General features: G+C 42.2%; 1 protein-coding gene and 1 long non-coding RNA gene across 3 annotated transcripts in view; one reads left to right on the top strand and one right to left on the bottom strand.

Moving 5' to 3' along the window:
• The window catches only part of CAPRIN1 (cell cycle associated protein 1), a 37,207-nt gene extending 27,508 nt beyond the window's left edge, over nucleotides 1-9,699 (bottom strand). The window contains exons 1-2 of one of the 2 annotated variants that reach the window (XM_040608299.1): nucleotides 9,510-9,699; nucleotides 8,994-9,184 (exon numbers count right to left, since the gene is read on the bottom strand). In XM_040608299.1, coding sequence (XP_040464233.1) covers nucleotides 8,994-9,182 — 189 coding nt within the window. In that variant the 5' untranslated portion in view covers nucleotides 9,183-9,184; nucleotides 9,510-9,699. The remainder of the gene's footprint in view (nucleotides 1-8,993; nucleotides 9,185-9,509) is intronic. The other variant, XM_040608300.1, reaches the window with a different exon arrangement.
• The window catches only part of LOC121094554, a 37,526-nt gene continuing 27,164 nt past the window's right edge, over nucleotides 9,376-19,737 (top strand). Inside the window, exons 1-2 of the long non-coding RNA XR_005829882.1 lie at nucleotides 9,376-9,512; nucleotides 12,429-12,576. This is a non-coding gene — a long non-coding RNA (uncharacterized LOC121094554). The remainder of the gene's footprint in view (nucleotides 9,513-12,428; nucleotides 12,577-19,737) is intronic.

Genomic DNA, 19,737 nt, shown 5'->3' with positions numbered 1-19,737 from the left:
ATGCTATTAAAATTCAGAACTGTGATTCTTTGTAGTTGCATCAGTTTAGTTTTAAAGACTTTAAAACAGTTGCTAATCCTTTATGCAAGAATGCCCACCAACACAATTTGTATTAATAGCTCTAAAATATTTTTTGCTGAAGAGCATTAAGATTTCTTTTTCATGGGGAGAAACTGAAAAGGGAATTGTTAGGTTAATTTTCAGCAGGATCAGGTCTCTAATCTGCCTAAATATGAAACCATGGAAAATACTGACATTAGCCAGAAACAGGTAAAACTTATGCATGCCCAAATGACAAAGATTCTACAGGCTAAGTAGAAAGGTTCTTAGAAAGGAAGCAAAGTCTGCACGAATAATATTTCCAACTGTTAAGGTCTAGGTTTTTGCTATATCTATATTATCACATATGAACATATCTTTTATGGAATGTGCCTTGATCTTATTAAAAGAAAGCTATCAAAATGAATACTTAATTATTATCTTTCCCAAGCTAGTATAAAAACAACGTGAAAAAGCAAAGCAAACAGAAACACTTCATTCTGAATGTGAAAGAATCAAAACCCTGATGCAATCTTTGTTTCAGAGTTTATTTTCCACCAAGTGACAGGGTTTTTTTGTTATTGCTGGTTTTGGGGTTTTACTATTTTTGTTAAAGGACATTTCAGTTCTAATATTTTACTGGTATTTTTCTAGCTAATTGAACTTCTATGCTCAATCTCAGACCTCTTGGAAAGATAAGCCTGTGAAACAGTTTAAGAAAGCTCCTCCTACAAAGCATTCGATGCCAAGCATCATTTACTGAAACACATAACCACCCTTAGGAGACTTGGTCCTTCTGATGGCACCCATTGCCAACAATTTATTTCTTTGGAAATCCTACAGGTTAGATGCAACAATTAACTACTTAATCTTTCAGTATCAGAGCTAGTAACGGCCTAAGCAAAGTCAAAAACGATCCTGAGCTCCAAAAATACATTACTGGGAATTTCATGCTGGGGGGACAGACACTAGTAGGGTAATAGTCATCAAACTCAGCAGCCACAGTTGATAAAAAAAAAAAATCAACAAAACAGCCCTGAAGAGCATTTAGCATATTGGAAATATACACAACAGGAAGTAAGTTCACTTTACTCTTCTACATACTGATTTTAGAATAGATGACAACATGGTTGGACAATGACAGAAGGTAGTTTTCATGATTTAAGAGAATGGAGCTAAGCTGTGAAGTCAAAAGGGAGGGTAAAGAGCTCAAACGTTGCAGCGCCCCAGTGCAAAGCCAGCCAAGTTAACTGACACCTCCACTGCCTAAGGCAGCTTAAATCCTACAGTGAACTGGCTTTGCAGACAAATTTTTTTAAAGTTGTTACTTGCTCAAGTCACTTGCTCCCATGCTGCAGATTACAATTCCCTTGATCACACACTGATGCAATTGTTTGCGAGGCTGCACAGTAAATAGACTGCTAAGATGAGCCAGTTTAAACAGTGTCTACAAAACTACAAAAATGCATTAAGCAAACCCAACAATTTCTGTGATCCAGTTTCCAACACAAATCCATAAACAACAACAGTAAACCAAACAGGACAGAACATCAAATTCTAAAGGAATGCCGCTGAGGTCAACTTTGTTGAAGAAAACATATATTGCAAAATTACACTGCAAAACACTCATATAATCCATTTTGGTGGCTAAGGGCATAAGGGAGAGAAGAGACAAAAATACCCTAAACAACTACAATTGTTTCTGCATACCTTTTCCATGCAGCCTTACTTCAGCATGGGTGGTATCTTCAGATTGAGAATACTGCAATAACATACTCAAAAAGTGGGTTAAGTTTTTCTTAAGAAAGATCAAATATTCCTAGGTCTAATGTAAATGCTTTGTTCATTTTTATTCAGTAGTTTATCAACTAAAAAGCAAGGGTAATATGTCTATTTCTAACCACTAGGAATAGAAGGAAAGTTACTTCTTGTTACTTTTTTCTTCATTAAAAACATTATCAGAAAAGCAAAAGAAGGAAAGCCCTTTCAGCTGCAATGCAGGGGACAAGCAAATGCATGTTTAGTTTTATGTTACCACAAAGATTTCAAATGCCAAGTAAGTATTTTTCTATCATCTCAAACATCCAAATGCTGCATTACACAAAAATATTCAGGAAGCAAAATGCTTTCTTTTTAATCTATACTGTCAACTAACAGCAATCTAAAAGCAGCATTAGTGTTGTAAAATAACTGCAGTAAAATTTCTGCTTAGCAACCTACTGCATCTGCAAAAAGTAAAGATTTTCATAATTTCATCCCTCCTTCCACAACTTCATCCTCGCTCATCATGGATATAGATCTTGACGCACAGAAGCTAAACCAGCAGAAAAAAAACCCCACCAATAAAATCAAGTTTCAAAGTGAGCACACAAATTGTCTATTAAACAGCTCATGAGTCAGCAGACCCCAGTTCTGCCAACAGCAAGCCACCATGCCTCAGCTCTTTTTCTACCAAGATGAAGTATTTTAGAGCTCCCCAGGAGAAAACCACTCCATATAGGCTACCAGGCACGGGGGAGGCAGGGGGAAGGTGGTGGTGATCATTGCTTAAGTATGCCCTAGATTTTATTTTAGCAGGAATCCAAAATTGAATTACTTTATTATGGTGACAGATACCCTCCTCTCACTCAAGTTCTTGTTACCTCCTCTGATTCGCTTCAAAAACGCAATCTTAAAGTGAGGAGAAAAAAAAAGTATCAAAGAACACCCCCAAAAAAACAGTTACATGACATTAGCTTCAAAAACAATACGTTTTTAAAATGCCTGACCACTCAGCTGTGCTGTTACAGTCATTTACAGTGCTATGCTATAAACTGGTTCACTGGAATGATCTGATTAAAAATAACCCTTAAAAAAGGGCCAGGAGCAGGAGGGAAGCACTATATTTAACCAGATAATTTCAATTGCATGGTTCATACCAGAAACAACAGGACAACTGTATGTGACAAGCTACAAGGTGGAAGGGGAGAAAGTAACCCCTTCAACCACCTGAAGTAAACATTTTGTAAGGCACACTTCACTACAAGAAAAGAAAAGATGGAGGGGACTCCTGCAAGTCTGTTCTCTGAGACATCTCAATAACAGCATATATTTTTTAACAGCATCAAGCAATTAAGATAATCCAAAATTTGAAATAGCTGCCTAATACATTTTGCACTGAAGCAAGGAAAAGCTAAGCTACAAAACAGAAGCTTATTAACCCATTTCACATTTGTACATTGTGATTTATCTGCTCTCCACCATTATCTTGACGCCCACCAGTTTCAGTTCTTAGCAAAGACTGCCCAAAAAATTACTAAAAAAAAAAAATACATATATAAAAATCAAGTCTTCCCATTTCTTCAGGAAAAACAGGCAGAAAAACAATCAAAAAGGTAAAACTATCAGTTTAATGAAACATGGAAGTTCAGAATCTCTCAGAAATGGCCAGAGTTCTCACACTTACTGTCTGGGTACACTTCCTACTATATATACACATCTAAAAAGTCCCAGGAAGGTGTTTCAGTCCTGAGTTACAACCAAGAAGCTGTCACAAAACATTAACATCAATACTCTGGAACATAAAACGCTTACAGGTCTTCTGTTTAAACTGCACTTTATTTTGAAATAACAATTGTAAATATTCTTGCATTTTTTCACCAAAGTCTGCTAAGTTTGACAGTTTAGACAAAAGTATCTCCACACCGTATCGGCTTTTAAGCAAGTGACAAAGACACACCAATTCTGAAGACCACAGTCTCCTGATCAGCTTACCCCAGAGGAACTGATCACAAAAGGGGTATTCTCCTGCCCACCCCGTGCCAACAAGGACAGCCGTACGGCTAGACTGACACCTGGGTCAGCAGCCTGATGCAACCAAACCCAGAGCCAGAGGTACAAAACCAACCAGGATGGGACCCACTCCTTCCCCCAAAGAAATGCAGAACCAATGGATACATGCAATCTTCAAAATTTAAAGCTTTTGAACTGAGTTGACAACAGAGAAAAAAGATATTGCTTCTTCAGTAACCAGAACTAAGTTAAGCCACAGATGAATGAAACTTCTAAAAATGTTGGTAGCTGCGTATGTATGATCTCTTTCCAAATCACCATACAGTATTTCGTATAGAAACACCATGAACCTACAGGTAAGGTGAGTACACTGCAAGAGACCTCTATTTCATTCTACACATCATTTATTTTCCAAATGAGTTATTTTTACAACAGCGGTGAATCCTAGAACACAAATTGGGTTCTATAACACAAACGGGGCTCTCCCAACACATTCTGTGTATCTTTTTCTTCTGAAAAAAAAAAAAAAAGCATCCACAAAATATCAAAAGCAGCATCTGAAAAACTTAAATAACCCAAAGATCTTCCACAGCTTGTAAGACTCATCACGTACCTGCTTAACAGAATGTGCTATGAGACATAACCTCTATGCTACATACGACTGTTAAAAACAAAGCAGAGCCAGCTGAAACCAGAAAGTACCAAACAACATCTAATTTCACAGATAAACCTGCTTGATTTTTCAGAGATGAAGCCTGGTTATCCAAAACTGCTATTAGGAGAGGCTTCAAAGAAAGATTTGGGTTTTCAATACACAGTTTCAAATGAATTTTACAGTTTATTGGTTTCAAAATCATATTTAATTTCCAAAAGATAAATTTCAAACCAAGCTTCACAAGGAAAGCTTCTGGAGACACTCACAAGCCTTGAGCATCCAAGTGGCCCAAATAATCATGTAAAAGCGCTTGAAAGTGTTGCTACCAACCAGCTACTTGAAGCATGCCACTTGTCTGCTATCATTAGCTACACATACAAGAACAGAAAACTGATCCCAGCTTTTACTATAGGTTTGTAACCGTTTCCCATGGGAAACCCAACATTGTATTGAACCAAGTCACGTCTACCTGAAATATCCAACTACTGCTCCAGTGAAAACTCTTGCGTAAAAATAACAAAACCACTTTTTAAGTATTCATTTTTCAACCCCGTCAGGATTACATTTATTTGGAAATTCAGAGACAGGCTGATAAAGCAACAGCATCTTCAGTTACCAGCTACAGCTAAAACATGCAGTCTTTTTAACTGTATATGTCAATCTCAAGCCAAGTCAAGTAGTTTAACCTAACAAGTGTATTTCATATTTACAGCTGCCCAAGAATAATCTTTGTGATCACCTGCCCACACCTTAAACCATGTGTTAGCAAATGAAGTAATTTATCCAACAGAACATTTGGTTTTAAAAACTGTTTTTACATAGCTCATGCTGTATTACACAAGCAGGAAGCAAAAATAACTTTTATTTGTCATTGTATCCAAACACTAGTTTGGTCTACACTCAATTGGCTTAATTTGGAAAGGTTTTTTCCCCTCAAAGAAACCCAAAAAGCACAAGGGGCAGGGAGAGTAAGAAAATCCTAGTTTTACTGAAGTATTTTGTCCCAGGGAACCTGGAAAGCTAGCAGGGTAGCTAGTAGGATTCTCACCTCAGACACCTAACAAAAGCCTAGAGGAGTTCATGCAACTTCTAAATGAACTAAGCTTGTCAACATCCACTCCCCAGTCGCATGTCTGAAGGTCTCTAGAGAACTCTTCAATTACCCCCCCCCCCCCCCCGAACACAAATACCTAGTCATCTCAGAACAAAGGAAGAAATCAGGATAGCATTCCCATCATTCCCAGATACAAAGAGATGAAGAGAACACAGACGTTTTCAGGCCATGTTTTCACATACATTTTTCAACAGCAATTCAATTTATCCTAGTCCCTTTTAACACAGGCAATACCCATTCTTCCTAATGAGGCCACTTTTAGGAAGAGAAAAGTATAGGTAATAATCTAGATTTCTAGTCAATATAGAAACATTCAGAATATATAAAACTAAGTTAAAAATATTATGACTTGAAATTGTGTACTCTATTTCGATGGTCACCTCAATTTTATCCTCAAGAGTTTAGAACGAAACACATGACACTAAATTACCTCAGAATTTCTACTTTCTTCATAATGAGTGACCTTTCCTCAACTAAAAGCTGCAGACCATTTAAAACCCAAGATGGTACCTCTTACAGAGCAAATGTTTTTCATCCTTCAAATGCATGTCTAAGCGTATTTTTTTATTTGTTCTCAAATACAAAGCTCTCAAAATCACCTATATTGGCCTTCATTATCAGCCAATGACAAAGAAAGGTTTAAACGTTCAACTAAGCACAAGTCTTTGCACTGAGATTTACTGATTTTTTTTCACCCACTCCTGTCAGTGCAGTATCCAGTACCATTTTACTTTCTGGATGGCTAAAAAAATAAAAAATATTGTCAAAATATGCAACATAAAGGAAAATTAATGCATCTGTGTAGTTAAATAAATTTATTGACAAGTAAAATAAAAATACCGATGTCCATGCGTACAGTAAGTTGTTTTCAGGACAGTAAGCACACAACACTATTGACGAGTGTTGATTTACTAAAGGACTGTTGATTCCTCCACCAAGGGAGAGGCTCAAACCCACAAATCAGTAATCCTGCTTTGATACACCAAGAACAATTTACCTCATTACTTCTACAGTGTTTCAGCGAGAGTCATCCTTCAGTAAGTTTCAGAACTTCCTCAGCCTGTTAAAGACTCAGAGAAATGTTTGAACTTTAACTCATCAGTGTGAGAGCACATTTAGCTTTTCTTTTTCAAGATCCAGCCTTTGCCTTTCCTTTTAAGCCCATACGTCCCTCAAAAACAGATGCTTTAATTTTAACGGAACACCTTTCAGCAGAAGCCATTTCTAGCAAAAAGGCACTTCATCCCCTCTACTCACTTGCTACGATACCATATTTATAAAAAAATAGTGACAGCAGCCACAGATAATACAAAACCCACCCAAAAAACTAGGGCCTTCGTGAGACCAGTATCACCAATTTTCACCCTCTCTTGCCAGAGCAATAGAATCCCACCCATCCTTGTAACTTAAGATACTATGGAAGCCGACTAAAGTCCATTCAAATGGAATGGAATGGTGAAGGCAGTGTAAAAATGGGTGTAAATTACTTATAAAATAAGGTAAATAAAAACACTACTAGAAAGGAAAGCTGACCCGCACACCAGTAAGTGTGCTTATCCTCTTTATTACTTCCAAATACAGAACAGATCAGCAGAATGTTCACCTGCTAATTTTAGTTTTAAAGACACGTTTTGAACATCATAGAACAATATTTTTAGAGGATTTCTGTGTGTTAGATACAATGATTGCTTCAAACCATTCTACTGTATTGAAACAACTAGAGGCGTACATAAAGATCTGTAGTCTTGCTCAAGTTGAGGACCACTGTTCTTGTGTGTGCGCACATTTGTATCTATTAATGACAAGCTTAAGACAGACATCTTGCCTGTATATACATTACAGTATTCAGACAAGCATCAAGAAAAGATCCTCTGATTCTGAAACTTATCTAAAAGCTCCTAGCTTGCTGCTTTCTCTTATTTCATTGTTAAAAAGCAGGAAAATCCCACACATTTTTTAAGTGAGAAACTGAACTGCACGCATCTTTAGAGGTAAGGCGCAGCTTGTTTCATTTGCAACTGACCTGTACAGACTAATTTAACACCAGTATTTCTACTTTATACAAATACAGAATACTAGTCCAGACTACCATGATCTAAAGTGCTAGTTAAAAAAAATTAATATAAAAGTACTTGTGCCCATTCGCTTCTAAGAGCAAAAACAGATTTAGGGCTTCAACGCTGACATAAAATTATTTTGTAGTATTCCCTCATTTTAGCTTAGTAAGACAGAGTTTTGAACCAAGTCTTCAGAATACAGGTACGTTAGCCTTTTTTCTGATCGACACCTCATGCTCTGTAGGTTGGAAAACTCGCTGAGGCTCATTTAATCTAGCAACACCGAGCACTGAGTGGGTGCCACATAAACTGTAAGTAACCACGACACCCTTTCTCTCTCCTGTCACAACTCGAACCCGTCCAAAGACCACGGATTTAGTAGCTGCTATTTCTAAAAATAACTCCTTAAAGGCCGCTGCCAGCTGACCTAAGACTCCCAAAGGGGTGAGCTTAGGGCGGTGAAAAACGAGAGACGAAAAACCCGCTGGGTGGGGTGGCCGGCGGCCCCCGGCTTTGTGCAGGCAGCTGCCACAATGCAGTTCCGTCGGAGAGGCTGAGGCGGCCTCCGCCGCCGCCATGTTAGCTCCCGCTTCCATGTGCCCGGGCTCCGAGGGGAGCCCGGCGCGCCGCAGCCTCTCCCCGCAGCTCGGCGCTCCGGGGCGGGGAGGGGGAGCGCTCCCGCGGCGGGGGTCCAGGGCGGGGGGGGGAATGGGGGAAATCGGGGCCCGTTCCCTGCGGCGAGCCGAGAGCGGCGCTGGGCCGGGCCCAGCCGAGGGAAACAAAAGGCGGAAGGGGGGGGGGGGGGGGGGGGGGGGAAGGGAACCGCGCCGCCGAGGGGTCTCGCCGGCAGCGGGGAGGGGGCCGCGGCCCCGGGGCTGGAGGCGGGCGGCAGCCGCGGCCCCTCCGGCCGCTGCCGCCCGGGGGGGCGGGGGGGGAGCGCGGCCCGCAGCCTCCCTCCCTCCCGGGGCCGCGGGAGAGGCCGGCCCACACAATGGGCCGGGGGACCCCCGAAAGGGGAAGGGGAAAGGCCGGGAGAGAGACACTCGCCCTTCTGGAACCTTCCAGCGGGCGGCCCCTGGGGGCGACGCCAGGAACAACCCGCGCAGGCCGCAGGCTCCCTCACCCAGGGACCGGGAGGGCACGGCTGAAGGGACCGGCCGGCCTAAGAGGAAGTAAAACACAACGGGACGGATCGACGGCCCCTTCAGGCGGCCCGGCGGCGGGGCCGAGGCTCGCCATAAAGCAGGACCCCCGCAGGCTGAGGAAAGGGGACGAGGAGGATGGGCGACCAAGGGCCCCGGGGCCCACCCTGGGGGCTGGGAGGGGGACGGGAGGGCCGCCGAGGACGGGAGGGCACCTTTTTCTTCTCCAGGTTGCGCAGCTTTTTGTCGATCACTCCCAGGATCTGCTTCATGGCCTCGGTTTGCACCGAGGTGATGCTGCCACCCGACGCCTGCGGGGCGGCCGCCGCCGCCGGGGCAGCCTCACCGCCCGGGCCCGCTTTCCCGCTGCTGCTCGCCATAGTGCTGTTGGTAGCCGAGGGCATCTCTGCGTGAGAGAGGGAGAGAGGAGAGCGCGGGCGCGTTAGGGGGAACGGGCCGCCGGAGGGGACACGCGGGAGGGCGGGCGCGCACACGGCCGCTTCCCCACGCCCAAAGGCGCGCGCGCGCGCACACACACGCGGGCCGCACCTGCCAGCGCGCGCTCACACCCACCCCCCCCCCCATACACACCCCAACCGAGTCGCGGGGGCGCGCCGAGCCGTCACGTGACCGCGCCGCCACCGGCATCCCCTCGCCCCACCAACGGTCATTCCCCTCAGAGCTCGCTCCCTCCCCCGCCGGTGTCCGGAGGGCCACGCCACCCTCCTCACCCTGTGCGTGAGTGACCCGGGGGAGGGGGGGACTCAGTGCGCCGCGCTCTCGCTCTAGGAATGGCTGCCTCAGCCGACTACCGGCCCCGCCGCCCGCGCTGCTCCTGCTACCTCTGCGCCGCGATACTAGGGGAGAGAGCGAGGGCGCGCACGCCAGCGCGTAAGGCAAGGCGGCCCGGGAGCGAGCAGCGCGGGGTCCTCGCCGCTTGGGTGTGCCCGCCGAGAACGCCTGAGCCCGCCCTGCACCGCTCCGCGCCGCCGGCCCTGCCCAGTCGGAGGAGGCGCTTCCCGCGGGGGCGCCGGCTGGCGGGGTCCTTCAGGCGCGCGGCGGGCGCCTCAGCGCCAGACACAATAGGCGGGCGGAGCAGCCGGCCCCCCGGCCTGCCGCGCGCTGGGCGGGGCCGCGCCTCCCACAGCCTCGCGCTGGGCTGGGCTGGGCCGGGCCGGGCCGCCCGCCAAACAGCCGCTGGCGTCGCGCCGTCTCTGAGGAGCGCGGCCTCCCTGAGGCGGTGGGTCTGAGGTGGCGGTGGTGTGGGGGGGTATCGCCTGAGCGTGGAGCCCGTCGTGCCTTGTCGGCATTAAGCGTGACTCCAAAACGTGTTTCATGCTTATTCGTGCCTTTAAGGCATGTCCCTAAAGCTGTGGGAGGGCTCCGGAGAGGTGGCGTGCCACAGGTGTAATTGGGCCTTAATAACTGCGTGTCAGTCGCTGCAAACGGCTGCCTCGTTTGTCTTTCATATTAGGATTTGTATTAAGAGGTACCTGTATCTCTCTACATATGCAATCCCTGAATACTACGTAAGGTACTTTAGTTTTACATATTTCTGTGACCCAGAGCTGCACCATGTCCAGATTGCACTTGCTGAACCTTTACTTACATGCTGACAACAAATAATTACTTCAATATTAAAGAAGTGATACCAATACAGCATCAGGTTTTCTGTGAAGTAAAGGAAATTTTTGAATGAGTACTATGCCTTTTTAGTGAGGTGCAACTCCAAAATGAAATACTTCGTGGTCTGGGGAGCTAAATAACATTAGGAAGGTTTTTAGTATTTATTCATTTGTCTTTCTGGAATTAATGGATGGAAGATTTTTGGGAATATAAGGCCTTGAAAATTCAGTTCCTGGTAATTGCAAATTGGAGATTGAATTTGTGGTGTAATACCAGTTTAAGATTATATTTGTACCATTGGTTTTTAAGGCCAATTTTTTCCTTTATCTGTTTAATCATTGCATCCACACAATTGATTACATTGACACAAGAAGTGCTGTTTCTTGAAGAAGGGGACTAACCTAATGGTTCTCCACCACAAGAGAGATGTCTCAATACTCTTCCTCACTAAATCATTGCACGTAGTCATGTAGTCCTTGCCCTTCTTTCCATTCTGATTCTTGCTTCCCTGGAGTGAGTGAGAGTTGATAATCCTCCAAGAAACTGCTTTCTTTGACCCCATGCTGTAGCAGTTAATTTTGAATGGTCAGATATTTTTTTTTTCATTCCATCTGTAAACACTACTTCCTATGCCTCTACTTTTCATGTATGCCTGCGTTTTCTGTAACAGCTCAGTGCTTTTGTTTTTTATATTAGATTGTTTGCTTTCCAAATCAACTCATTTTGCATAATCAGTTACAAGACAAGTGAAATAAAACACCCAACCCAATTGTTTCAGTTGAATAAATGAAGTATAAAAGTAATAACTTCAAATATTGAAAGTCCATTTGTTTTCACTATTCACCAAGATTTTATTGATACCATTTGCAAGATTTAATTTTTGTGCCCTTACCTCTCCAAGCTCCTTACACAGAGGTTGAAATTACTTTTTTTCCCCAAGTCAAATACAGTTTTTTCATCAACATGGAATGCACATTGAGGCATTTTGACCACATAATGTAATTCTTCAAAATAACGTGGAATTGTTTCATCCATTCCTATTTATTTCTCCTTTATCTTACATTGCCATTGCAATTCTGCGTAAGCTTTCGGCACTCAACAGTTTAGGCAAGTTTTTCAGCCAAGTAAAAGGATCCTAATACAGTTTGTATTCAAAACCTGTATTGCTGAAAAGCTAAAAAAAAAAAAATCTGCAATAAAAGAAAAATAGAAGCTGATGGGAGAATTGGTAACAATAAATTAAGAGTATGTGTTGGACCACAATAAAGCCCTGATTTTGTGCACCAGCATGAGATCTTCTTCATGGGAAAGCATAACACTATCTAGCAAATGGTCATAGTCTAAAAAAAAGTAAAATTAAAATTACTGCTCCTGAGAGCAGTTATTACATGAGATTACATGAGCAATAATTACATGACAATTACTGCATCAAAGCTCTTCATAATTACACTGGATGCCTTTTTGGTTAGCCAAAGATGGAATTGAGGCTACTGCTAAATTTATATGCTAAAGTGTAAGTAACTATAAGTGAAGCATTATAAGCAAAGCATTAAGTAATTATCAGGGACTGCAAAAGGAGGGCTTCCATATTGTACTTAAAAAAGACTAGTTAATTCAGCATGGGGTAAGCTTACTAAATTCATTTAACAGATTCTTACTATAACACAGCAACTTTACACAAAAAATACTGGTCACTGTTCTATAATAGCATAACCCACCATCAGTACTATGCTCTGATTGCTCTGTGTAGGCTCCATTCCTGATCTCCAAACCCTTCGGTAGGCTCTTGGAGCAGCCTGGGAATCACTGAAGCATGCGTGATTCTCTACTCTATGTCAACTTTAGAAGTAAAACTTCCGTACTGCCAAAATTAACTCAAAAATAACTTCCACACAAACAAACTGTACTGCATAGTCGATCTCAGCTCTCAAAATAACTTTTAATACTTCATGTGCTTATAGTTTTAGGCAGGTCATGCGGTCATATATTCATGTACCTCTTTCATACCATTCCTTTCAAAACAGTGACCACAAATTCGTCGTACTTGTGTGCCAACAATATTGATCATCAACACCTGACAGAGAAAGCCCTGCATCAGAATTCCCCACCATCAAGTAGGAGTTGAGACCTCAAACTCTTTACTTTAAGGAAGTGTTGAACTACTGCTGATCTGTGAGTAAGCTTTATCCCCCTAACTTCGGGCATGACAAACCTGTAATTAACATGTGGCTCTCAGCCTTTACATTTCTTAGAGATAGGTATCCCCTTACTTACCACACATGGTATGATCTCCCTGTAAATCTGGATTTGGGTCTCTTCACCTTTGACTTCTTTGATGTTGGCTAGCTGGCTGAAATCCCACTTCAGCATAATTATGGTGCAAATCAAATCTTACTTGTAGGGAGCTGGCTTTGTATTTCATGTTTGTGAGCTGTGTAAACGAAGATCATCTCTGGAGTTGCTGATTTTGGAGTCACATTTGTTAAGCCACTACACAGAGGTAAGAGAGGAGGGGAAGTCTCCCCAGCAAAAACATATGTATCACTTCCACAAACATGAACCTTTAGACCACAAAATTGCTGAAGGTGAGGGAGGCTTCGACCTCCCTGCAGGCAATGTGCGGATCCAGATTTAGGAGACACTTAGCTTTGCTCTTTGTGTTCCAGAGGAACCTCTCCCATGCTAGATCTCCTCTGGGTTTTCATTCATCGTTATCTTACATCATCTGTAAACCAGAGATAGATGTATTTAAAACATATGTAACCAGCCAGTTACATGAAAAATAAAGATGGAGGGAGGAAAGAAGTCTTAAACTGATTGGTGTAATCAGGGCTCACCTGTTGTGTTTATGTTCAGTGTGAAGTATTGTCTCAGGCAGGGTTTTTCTGACCCCCCTTTATATCACTTTTGTTACCCCTGACACACCTTTGCAGCCCTTCCCATTTCAGATTTCCTCCTGCCCTCTTGCTTAGCGACTTTTGACCAAGCCAAGCCTTGCCACTCCCTCTGGGGAAAATCCTATAGGAAATTACTACTAGTCCCCAGCCCTGTTCTTTCTCCAGGGAGAAAAGAGAAGAGAGGAAGGTCCCGGGGGGGGGGGGGCGGGTGGAATGAGTGTGTGGAGAGAGAGAAAGAAAAAGTTTGCTTTTCCCCAGTGTCCTAAGAGCTACTTCCAAGCAATCTGTGGTCTCATGTTAGTTCCTTGTGAGCTCCAAGGACAAGTTGTGTCTCCCTGCAGCTCTGCATTGTTCTGACCACTTCTATACAGGCAATCAGAGCACACAAATGGAGACATGCTTCTGTCTCCCCAAACCTGGTACCCCAGCACTGTGTCCTTCCATCTTCTTGTTACTCGCTTCTCTGAAACAGCAACCGGTCCTGCACCTCGCCAGCTTTCCCACCCTGTTGATATGTTCTTGGCTTCTCCAAACCAGGAACTGATCCACAGTGTGTAGTGTTCTCTCCTTAATTGTGGCATCTGCTCCCTGTTCATACCCATAATTATTCTGAATAATATAATGAAATAACATAATTAATATCTTGCATTTATTCTCTGTTGTATTATGTTTTTTTTAAGTAAGATCCATAAGACCAAAACAAAATTTCCCTTTTTGCACATGATCACAGATCTATTGATCAATTAGTTCCCTGACTGATCTTGTTGAATGTTATGGGACTTCAAAAGCCACTGAGAGTATGACAGTAAGAACAGGGATAGCAATAACCACAGCTGAAGTTGAAAAGCAGATCCTATTCCACTGGTTGGGCACAGAAGATAAGTACCAACCTCTTTTTCCAGTTCCCAGATGTAGTATACAAGAATTACGGTTAGAAAAACAAACCAACCAACATACTTTTAAATTATAAACCAGCAACATTTAAACTGGAGTAGTGAAGAGGGGTCAACAATATCTTTTATTTGCCTTTAAGGTTACAAACTTATTTTGGACAGTAGAACTGTATCTACAGCAATACCAACACAGAGCAGGAGTCATGTTTGAGAACAGGAGCCTGGGAGAATCTGAACTTTCACTCAGTTTTACTGTCTTAAGAAGGGCCCACTTTGAAATTTTCAAAAACTGTGGTTTCTCCTGCTTATCAGGCAGTTTTGGAAAGTTATTCCTTTTCTCAGACAAGAGAGATTCCTATTCTATGTAAACCCACAGGTTGGCTAACTTTCATAACAAAATTAAACCCAGACAAAATAAACCTCTCTGAATAAGGACTGAAAAAAAGCTCAGTATATGTTTTTGGCTTAATAAAATGAAATCAGAAAGTTTTTATCACAAATGTTAAACATTGATGTGTTAGCAGCAAGGTCAATAAAGAATTCAAAAGATATTTGGGTTCAATGATATGTTTAGTCAAAACTAGCATAATTCCAATCCAATACAGCAAAAAATAGATTAAGTGCCACCAGATCTTAGATTTCCCTACATAGCCATTGATAGGAAGTCATTATAAAATGTATTTCTGTTTCTACTGATATCATACAGTTCTTTGGCCCTTTCATGAAGCAATTGTTTACAAAAGTCTTCAGCTTACAGAAGTAAATAACCAGGCTGGGACACTGCTACATGCACTGTATGCAAAGTAGATCAAGCATTCATTTTCATGTACAAAGTCCTGCCATAGGAAGGAGTAGGTTGGTCATACATACCAATGAAGAAGTCTCACCACTGAAAAGCAGCTCAGAACCTTAGGGCTTTAGATTTGCCTGAATTAGCTATTTTGAATGGGCCCAGCATACCATGCTATCCAGACTGTTCTGTGCCTGTCCTCTCTCTAATTTACTTTTCCAGTCATCTTTTTGTATTTGTAAATTATACCAAGTAATTCTGTATTTATTTCTCTGCTGTTAAGGAAAATACTGGGTAGTGTTATGACAAATGCTGCAGCTCCAACCAAAATATCTTCCTAAAACAGCAATTTTCTGTTCAGTTTTTTTTTTTTTTTTTTTTTTTTTGCATGTCAGCCACTTTACTGTATCACAGCAGTTTAAATGAGAGTATTACAAGGCTGTAAGTCAAGCTTATCACAGTCTTAAATATCTCAGACATCTGCTTCTGGAGAACATCTGGAGTGGTTGTTGTCCAAAACTTGTAATCACCTCAAAAAAAATATTATCCTTTTCATTCCAAAAAGCTATTCTCTATAACTGTGGAGATAAAACGGCGCTGACTGGAAGGCTGTTCAATCCAGTGCTGAAAGATATCATAAAAATCAATTGTTGGAGGGCAAAAATATTGTCAGGGAGCAGCAAGGGCCAGTTGCTCCCGCAGGAGGCCAAATTTTACAGCAGATGGAATGAGTAACGTGGGGCTTGTGATGTATCTGATGCCAACTTTTTCTCTCTGTTTCTATGAATCTATGAATGGAGAACTCCAAATAGCTCTTCACAGTCAAATGGCCAGGTCCAGCTACTACCTGCCCACTTAGCCCCCAGTAAATTTGTGCCTAAACTTTTCATTTCTTCAGATGATTTGATTATGCAGTCATTAGAAAAAGTGCTTCGTTTAATGATATTCACAATGTATTCATAGTCACAACACGTGGTTTTCAAGTGAACCTGAAGGTTGCTAATCAAACCTCGTGCTCTCCAGCTGGCACATCAAAATCTTCCTGCATATCACATACATAGGAAAGGTAAAGGAGTAATAAATTTGAAAGTAATTTGAAGGTGAAGGATGACTGGTTAATTTAAGGAACGCATAATGCTGATGTAGGACAGGCCAAATTCAGGATGCAGTTTAGTCCCAGGACGGCCTGCTAATGCCAGCCTCCCAGGCAGGTTATTTTAATGCTTCATGATTCTTACTGATGAAAAATGGTCCTTGCATGTAGTCTGAATCTGTGTTACTCCAGTATTGATGCTGCTACTTCTAAATGTCCTGGACACAAATAGCACGTTTTAATTTCTCTTTGAAGCTATCTTTCTGAGACAATATGGTAATGCAGTTGCATTTCTTCACAGCGTTCTTTGCTAGGTCAAGCAGCCCCAGTTCTTTCAACCTTTCCATAAAGGTGTTTATTAGACCTCTGCCTTTCTTGATGTTTTCCTCAAACGCTATCTCTAATTGGCCTTTATATACCTTCAAACGTAATGCTTAAAACAGGATACATTACTCCAGCTGAGTCCTTATTAATGATGAAATCATGACACAGTTACATGATCTGTCTCACAGGATAAATGCACCTAGATATGATGTTTGCTTTTTCTGCATCAAATTCACACTGTACACTGAGGTTCAGTTTGTAATTATCACCTCCAGATCTTTTTCTGCAGAAGTGTTAGCTAACATACTATCCCCCAGTATGAGTTTATGAAGTTGCTTATTGCTGCCTAAGTGGGCTTGAACACATAGGAGTTTGATCTTTTTTTTTTTGGCCATTTCACATTTTGTCTCCAAAGTATTTGACTTCTTTTCACAGCTTTCATACTCTCTTTTCTGCCATCTAGGTCATAATGAAAATATTAACTAGCAAGGACACATGGACAAATTCCAGTGATACCTTGCTTTGTACCTCTTTCATTTTGACAGGGAATCACTGGCAATTATTCTTTAAGTAGACTCACTTGGCACCCACCTGACGGTACTTTTATTTAGGTCATGTTTTCTTAGGTTGCTTATGAGTTGTAGGAGAAAGTATTGGAAGCCTTATTAAAGTCAGAAGATGTCATCTGCTCTTCCTCTGTCCATGCAATATTCTTTGTGGAAGGAAATCAAATAGTTTGACATGGATTGGTTTCGACAAATTTGTGTTGGCTGTTACTCATCTCCTTTATTTCCCAGTCACTTAGGATGTTTCATGAATAAAGGTAGAGCATCTCTAACTTAATTTCGAAAGACTTAGTATACAGCCTAGTTTGCAAGTGGGCAGATCAACTTGTTGCTTTCATTTCATTTCCCAGCTGAAAAACTCTTATTACGAGCTTTCAAATGGCAAAGTTTCTCCCAGTATGAAAACTGAAAATAGTGCTGATATGTAAATCCCCATGCACTGAGATGAGAAGATGCCTCTTTGCAGTCTGGCTCCTGTGTACTTGTTTATACTGACCTGCTTAGCTCAGGCTTTATCATATCATTTACACTTAACCTAATGTCTGTTTTCCAGTACAGCATAGTCAGAAAGGAACAGGAAATACTTAAAACCTTTTGTACAAAATATTCTTGGGTGGAAATTAGAAGTGTGCTTAGTAAGCATGATTAAAAGACTGGAAGCTGCTGTAAACAACAGTATTTGAAACTCTGCACTTAGCAAAGGACAGATACAGGCTGTACATTACAATTCCACTGAGAAATCTTTAAATCCTATTAATGTAACCATGAAGTGAAAGAAAAGGAAATCACAGGGTGTTTTATGATTCTTTTTGTATCATATTTAAGCACAAATGCTCTATCTTTCAAAGATTCTGTAGAGCTACATTTCCCGTGCAAGTCAGGTATATGTTAAAGTTTTCAATATATTGACCATAAATACTTTTCTATCTATCTATGTATCTGTCTACGGTTGTGTCTGTGTCTACCTATCTGTCTGTTTAGAAGATAAAGTAATATTATAGGTGACATTTCCTCACAGTGAATAGAATTGCATCTCAAAATGAATACTTGCATGAAAAGAATGCAGAGAGCCTCCACTCTAGAGGAGAGCAAAGATGGATTGGTAATTCTCACACTACAGTCAGTATTTGAGGCTCAGCTGGGCTATTTTGAGGAAGACTAATCACAGACCTTATGGTAAAGGTCTGTCTGAAGAAAAATTAATGGTTGCATGAAGTATTTCCAAATATGTTGGTGTTACAGCTACCTTTCAAAGGCATGCTGTCTTTAGGAGGACCCACTGGCACTGCAGCCCCTTTTCTTCCTATCTGCTCTCTCTCAGAGGAATAAGTAAATGTGTGCCTCAAGGCCATATACATGCCAGGGAAGCTCAACAATTCTTCTGCTAAGGAATTGCAAATGCTTCTGCTCAAAAAAGCCCCAAACAACCAAAAACTCCCAAACAACCCACCCCCCAAGCTATAAAAGTCTTTTAAAACAGGTGATCATCTACATAAATTCAGATTTATTCCTAATTTTTGCCTGTACTTCAACAGGTGTTTTTTTTTTTTTTCAAGCCACTGAGTGTCAACTATGTTGTAGAAGGCCCCTGCTCAGCACTGTGCCCTGCTGATCATGGCAGGACCTCCTGGCCAGACCCTCACTCGTCCCTTCTTCTTGTCTGATGGCCTCGCAATGGAAGCCATCATTGTCACCAACTTGGCCCCATGTGGGTATGTTGGGATTGCACTCTGGTCAGTGGGGTCACCGCCCCTATGCTGTCCTCATGCTCGGTCCTGGCTCTCCTTCCTTTGGGAAGCAGTCCCTGATAGCCTTTACATGACTATAGCCAGGCACTGTTAGCATGATGACTTCTGCAGTCATGGAATAAAGTTCAAGGATTCTTCCCCAGCACCCCAGTGGTGAATGGGTTCTCAATGTCTTCAAAGAGCAGTGGAGCTATTCAGCAGGCAGCTATCAGAGTCACGGCCACCCTGGGTGAGACCCTCCTGCAGCTGAGGAAATAAGAACTGTGGGAAGAGCTTTCCCTGAGGAGGCTGTAGCACACGTAGTTTATCTGAGGACCAACACAAGATTTGAGGCTTTAAAAAAAAGTCATTTTGATTCACTGGCATTAGTAACTAGGATTGCAATAATAACATGTTGCACTCGGATCATTGCAATGACAGAACAATTATCTAATTAGAAAGTAAAAATAATTACATCATGTTTTAATTACTTAATAACCAAGAAATTGTCATTAGAGTGAAGGCTGGAAAATGTCACAAAAAATTATCAGGGAGTGCAATTTGCTGGTTAACAGAAAGTTTTCTTTGCAAACATGAAGTTTGGAAGCAGGCTTATATCAGCTCCTCAAAGGGCCCCCACCGAGTTTCGTTTTGCATCACCACGTGTGTGACAGATGCCATTTGGGGACAGGAGGCCTTGTTAGACCTGAAGAGCAGAAGGCAAGAGCCAAGACCTGAGGCTGGCAGCAGTAAGTAGGACGAGTGGTAGAGAGGGAGAAAGCCCCAGTCCAACAGCGAGCTGGAGGAAGCTGCAGATGGAAGATGAGACCGGAAAAAGAGGAGCACCGAGTTCCAGGTATTTGGAAACTACAAACTGCTGCCAGGAAGTCAGCAAAGACTGAAGTAACTTAGAGCGATGCTGCTTGTGCTTGGTGCTGTGGCAGGAGCTAGTTTGGTCCTGATCTCAAGAGCCTACAAAAGTGCCATTATTTGGCAGATTATGGATTATGCCATAAGAGATGTGTAGCATCGGTTGCAATGAA

This window comes from Falco naumanni, chromosome 10, assembly GCF_017639655.2.
Source record: "Falco naumanni isolate bFalNau1 chromosome 10, bFalNau1.pat, whole genome shotgun sequence".
Classification (NCBI taxonomy): domain Eukaryota; kingdom Metazoa; phylum Chordata; class Aves; order Falconiformes; family Falconidae; genus Falco; species Falco naumanni.
Note: the sequence above shows the minus strand (reverse complement) of the source record. Positions and strands in the feature narration are given on the sequence as shown.